The following is a 5,722-nucleotide window of genomic DNA, read 5'->3' as shown; positions in this document are numbered from 1 at the left end:
TGAAATATCGCGATATTTCAGTGTATTGATATTTTCTTACACCCCTAGTGGTCACACTGTATTTTATCAGAAAATGTTTTTCTAGTTTTAGTTTCTTCTCTTCATGAAAGGCAGACAGTCATCAGTGTGAATGTCTATATGACATTCACACTATTGTTTTCATGTTTCTCTTTATTCTATATTATTGTGTTCACACAATAATAAAGAATAAAGAGAAACATGAATGTCTATATGACGTTCATGTTTCTCTTTATTCTTCCTGTTTAGTTTCTTCCATACGTTTTTTTGTCCTCTTTCTCCTTCCACAATTCTTGTGCAATTTCATCAATTTATACATCAAAATGTTCAGCTCCTTCAGGAGAATCCTGCTCTGTCTCTTGGTATTGATACATTTTGAACTTTTTGAGATTTTCAGCCTTTCTGCAATTTTTGCTCTCATTAAAATAACGGGAATTCACTGAAATGTTTCAACRTTTCACTACTTTTTGAACTTCATGTACTTCAGCATACCTGCGCCTAGAAACACCATTCAAGCTTTAAACAAAACTTTAGACGTTCAACTATTAAAGGATGATTTCAGCTTTTTGTCCTGTTTGTTTATAGATCTGCTTCTTTCTTGCTAATATTCTGCTTTTTCTTCCTGATGCATCTCAGTAATCCAGGTAGAAAAAAWRAAAAAAKAAGTAGTTCCTCTGGATTTTGCTTTTTCTACTTTTTTACTGCTCTTGTCAGCTTTTTTGTTGGTTTGTTACTATTTACTATTTCTGCCCTTTTAATCCGTGTTTGTGCAAAATTGCTTTCTTCAGCTTCTTTTTTTAAGCTATGTTAAGCAATTTTGTGCCTTTTCAGCCAACTTCCTGCTCCTTTTTGCTTTTCTTCTGCTAATTTCTGCTATTTGTGCTTCTTTCTGCTAATTTAATCTATTTATGCTTTTTACAGATGCTTTCTGCTATATTCAGCTATGTGCTGTATTTCCAGCTAATGTTTAGCTGGTATTAGCTAAAGTTAGCTTTTTAAAGCAAAACACATTATTTTCGTAGCTATTGCTTCTTTTTTCTGCTAAATTCAGCAAACCTGTTGTTCTTATGMATCCTTATGCTAATTAAAACATTTCCACCTACTGTTTAGCTGTTCTACTGAAAACTTCGGCTGTTTTATCTGTCTTACTTCAAATGATCACTTTTTAGTAGTTTTAAGGGGTTTTTTTCTACTAGTTTTGAATTTTTTACAACCATTTCACCATCTGGGTGCTACTTTCAGCTTGAAGCTTTAGCTTTTTCTTATGCTAATTTTAGCTTTTTGCTGCTATATTAGCTAAAGTTCTGCTTCTTTGTGCTTTTTCTCTGCTATTTAATATTTTTTTTGTAATTCTTTCTTCTACTTTGTGCCGTTTATGCTTCCTGCTGTTGCTTTCAGCTCAAGTTTTCAGCAACAGGCATTCACACCAGCATTTTCACAGGAAATACAGTTTCTCTAGTTTCCTGTAATTTTCTCTCTGTTAGCGAAATATCTCATGAACCACTGGGCGGGTCATGTTTCAGGCCTGAACCATTAGATGTTTTAAAAAACAAGTTAAAATCATAAAAATGGTATTTGTGTTGATCAGGTTTGATCATCGATGCGTTCGGTGAGCTCAGAGACCAGCAGGAGCAGGTCAGGGAGGACATGGAGGTAAGAGCTCCACTCGGCCTGAAACGAGCCTTTATTCTACTTTGAGTTGTTTAATCTGAAATGTTGCTTTTCCTTCCAGACAAAGTGCTTCATCTGTGGGATAGGAAGTGACTACTTTGACACGACGCCGCACGGATTTGAGACGCACACCTTGGAGGAGCACAATTTAGCAAACTACATGTGAGTTAATTATGTCTTAATTATATTAACAACCTCACAATTCAGTTCAGTTTCAATTATTTGGGTCACAATTTGAGTCATTATTGATTTAAATACTTTGATATCGATTTCACAAGTACAGAAATAATTAATTAGGGTTTCTGTGGATCTTTTTTTTTGCTCTTATAAACAGAAATGGTATAAATTAACATTTTTGAAGAACAAAATATCTGAGAATAACATTAAGACTTATTATCAAAATATAAAACCTGAAAAAAGTCAGGGCTTAAAGTATAAATAAATAAATAAATAAATAAATAAATAAATAAATAAATAAATAAATAAAAAACCTGGCCCTGAAACGTGATGTGGTAGAAATGAAACCTTATTGTTGCTCCTGCAGATTAACTGTAAATATCTGAAAATACCAGTCTCACAGAGAAAACTTTATTTTGGGGGAAACGTAGATATAAAATGTAAACATAGACACATCTTGGCTGTAGTTAAGGTCGTACAAATTTACATCTTTTGTGTTAATAGTTTTGTTGAAGAACTAAAGCAACTGAGACAAACAGTYTGTGYYCGCGGCGGCTAAACWTTAGCTTACCTTTGCACACGTCGACCAGTTCCACTTCTTTTTTTAGTTTGTTATTCCAGACTAGCCTGGCCCTTCTTCCTACTCAGTTCTGCTCAATTCTAGTTTCTCTTCTCTGCTCCATCTGGGACTTCTCCCRTAGACGAGGATTTCTTCAGGAGAGTTTCGTGTGGGCCAATCAGCAAACAGAAGGAGGAGTTTTAAATGATGTTGATTTTCTGCACAGTGTCTGTTAGTTATTTTAGCATACAGCAGTGGAGGAAGTGAATGAAGCCAGTCTGTGTTGATAAGACTTCAAATTAAAATAAATAAGCAGCAGCTCTCATTTACAGTCGTCTCGTTCTGCTCGGTACTTCTCTCCTCTCAGTAGGGTTGTTTACAGCACACGACATTTCCTGTTAGCTTCTTAGCTTAGCCTCTTTCACAACTGATCCAATCATTTTAAACTTCAGCAGAGGCCACGCCTCCAGGAAGAATCACTTCTCTATAGCTGAGAGTCCAGACCCTCGTATGGAGCAAAGTGAAGGACAGGGTCTGGTTTTTACCAGGTTAACTCCAAACACCATAAAGTCCCCCCCCCTTCCTGACACTCGTTGAGCTACGAGTCCAGTTAGTGGTTCTGGATTGTTCCCGGGCTGGACTGCAAACCAGCAGGGGATCAGATCGATCCAGAGGACTTTCTGAATGAACAGAACCAGCTTTGTTGATCCGGGGTCGGAGCACCAAGCCCCACCCCCTCAGTCATCATAAACCCAGCATCAGTTAAACTCTTAAAACCAACTGATTGTTTTGAATCTTTCAGGTTCTTCCTGATGTATCTCATCAACAAAGATGAAACGGAGCACACAGGACAGGTCAGTCACTCAACAGGCCTGTTTTCATTGTTTTTTTCAGTTTACCCCTCTCTGTATTTTCACCTCCTTCTCCTCTCTGTGTTTCCAGGAGTCCTACGTGTGGAAGATGTACCAGGAGCGATGCTGGGACTTCTTCCCTGCTGGAGACTGCTTCAGGAAGCAGTATGAGGACCAGCTGGGATAGACCCTGCTCCARCACGTCGGTGTCTTAGTTTTCTTATCTGTCTGAGCGTCTCTGCGTCTGTTGAAAGCTATGCACACCTCGACTGAACTTTTGTACCACCTGCAGCAGAATGTCGACGACACTTTCCAACAAAACAACAAAGAGACAAAGAAAATCCAACAAAGCCAGTCTTTTTATTCCACTATAAATACAGTAAATGGCCTTTCCTGTTCTTATTTAGTGTAAACGTTATAGTGCCTATAGCAACGTCACTGCTTCAGCTGTCAGAACGGTCAGACTTTAAGAATTAATCCCTTTGTTTACGTTTGAGGTTAACATGAATCCATCACAAAGTTCAGCACATGAAGGTGACGTCAGCGCTCAGAAATCCAGGAAAACGTCTCTTTTTATATTTGTTTCACTAATTAAGTCATTAACTTTGTTGGGTTTGTGTAAAAACAACAAAACTACATCCAAGTCGAGCTTTATTCTAAAGCACATTTCATGCATAAAGCAGCCCGATGTGTTTCTATTAACAAAACACACAAACAGTGCGAATGCACACACAGATTTCTCAAAGAGAAATAAAAAAAAACGTAAAAGTGTGTTAAAAGTTTATAAAGTTGAGAATCTAACTTTACAGCTGGACAGAGCAGTGTTGCTCCCRTCAGTTAAATGTTAATTTTTCACATTTTAATTGTGATAAAACCCTAATTCAGGACTTTTTCACAAAATGCAGCGACACAGTCTTCTTCTGTGGTTTCACTCTCGATCCCAGTCGCATCAAAAARATAAAAAAATCACCCGGCTGGGTTTGAAGATGTAAGTTTTCTGCCCGTTTCTTGTTTTCACGGTTTGTTTTTGCTGATCCAGCTGCTCAGAGTCTTACTGTAGCTCACAGAACGTGTCTTTCAGGAACTGAAACACTTTCTAGAGAAATACAAGATTATTTATACGTCATCACTCCGCGGCGTCCACGGTTGTGTCGTCTGTTTGTGATGAACACAAGAAACGAGGACGCCAGGGTTATTATCAGACCATGTTTCTTTTAATACGACTTTATGCACAAAATCTGTGCTTTAAAATAAACAAATGTGTTTATTTGGTCTGTATAACTGATAAATAACAAGGCTCTTTATCTGCCTTTTTGATGAAAAGACTTATTTTCCTTAATATTTACATAAATTTATTTTTCTTTAGAGCTTTATGATATTAAACTGCTCCTTTTCCAGACATGAGTTGTGTTTGTGAAGAAAACGAGTCTTACGCTGAGGAAACAGGAATGTTTTTGGTTTTTACAGTAGAACAGTTTTTAATTCAACACATCGTTTTTGTTTTGTTTTGTCAAAGTTGTGTGCGAAGCGTTGATCTGACTCATGAGGAGTTTGAGTTCACTCTGAAGTGTTTCTTTGGTTGTGCTCGCAGAAGTGATGGACGGTTTGAACGTTTCATAACTTTCCACCAGACTGAGAGTCTTCTGACTGAAGCCTGTGTTTCGATACAGAATAAACAGWTTATTTTAAGGAGAACTCCAACATGTCTGCTTATTTAAAGTGTTGGGATCGTCACGCCTCGGAAACATTTAAAACTGAAACTAGAGCAGGGAGTTCTGCAGTTTGGTGAAGATGCTGACCACTGGTCTGCACCAGGGTCTCCTCCCAGTGGGACCATGCCTGGAAAACATCCAAAAGGAGGCCTCCTGATGAGCACTGAAGGAGTTCAGCCTGCAGCATCAATGACCTCGACGTTTSAGTTTTACGTCTTTTAGCGTTTAGCTATTTTAAAGGGGGGGTGTTATGAAAAATCACCGTTTTTGAGCTTTATATCATGTAGTCAAAACAAGCCCAGAGTGTTGCTTTGGCTCATTCAAATCCTTTAATCTCCTGTGGTAGACACGAGGCGCTAACTAAGCACTTCCTGGTACAAAGCTCCGCCTATTTACACAAAGCTCCTCCCTGGAGCTCAGTCTGCAGCCGAGCTCCGCCCCTCCTCCAAAGCTTTGTTGTGAAGATGTGCTGAAGTGGGAGTGTCTGAAACGGTAGGAGGTTCTTAAAACACCAATTACTACATGTATGGTGTGAAAGTACTTTTATATGATCGTTTACATACATGTACACAGTATATAGAATAGTTAATTCACGAGTTGTTGAGCATAAATAAAGAATGAGTATGTTGGTTTTGGAAGTAATTAGACTTTAAAGGGACCCGCAATTAGTTGTAACATTAGACTTTATTTGATAAACAAATATTTTAACTGTAAAATAAAGACTGTAAGAATAC

At 37.9% G+C, this 5,722-nt stretch overlaps 1 protein-coding gene across 1 annotated transcript in view; it reads left to right on the top strand.

The window, feature by feature from the left end:
* The window catches only part of ryr1b (ryanodine receptor 1b (skeletal)), a gene marked incomplete in the record, with an annotated part of 103,334 nt that extends 98,363 nt beyond the window's left edge, over positions 1-4,971 (top strand). The window contains 4 exon segments of the mRNA XM_014025145.1: positions 1,607-1,671; positions 1,751-1,851; positions 3,228-3,279; positions 3,368-4,971. Of these exon segments, the coding sequence (XP_013880599.1) occupies positions 1,607-1,671; positions 1,751-1,851; positions 3,228-3,279; positions 3,368-3,463 (314 nt within the window).
* Positions 4,972-5,722: the final 751 nt, after the last annotated feature.

The sequence above is a fragment of the Austrofundulus limnaeus genome, unplaced genomic scaffold, assembly GCF_001266775.1.
Source record: "Austrofundulus limnaeus strain Quisiro unplaced genomic scaffold, Austrofundulus_limnaeus-1.0 Scaffold458, whole genome shotgun sequence".
Lineage (NCBI taxonomy): Eukaryota > Metazoa > Chordata > Actinopteri > Cyprinodontiformes > Rivulidae > Austrofundulus > Austrofundulus limnaeus.
The sequence above is the reverse complement of the archived record's forward strand: the minus strand, read 5'-3'. Positions and strand labels throughout refer to the sequence as shown.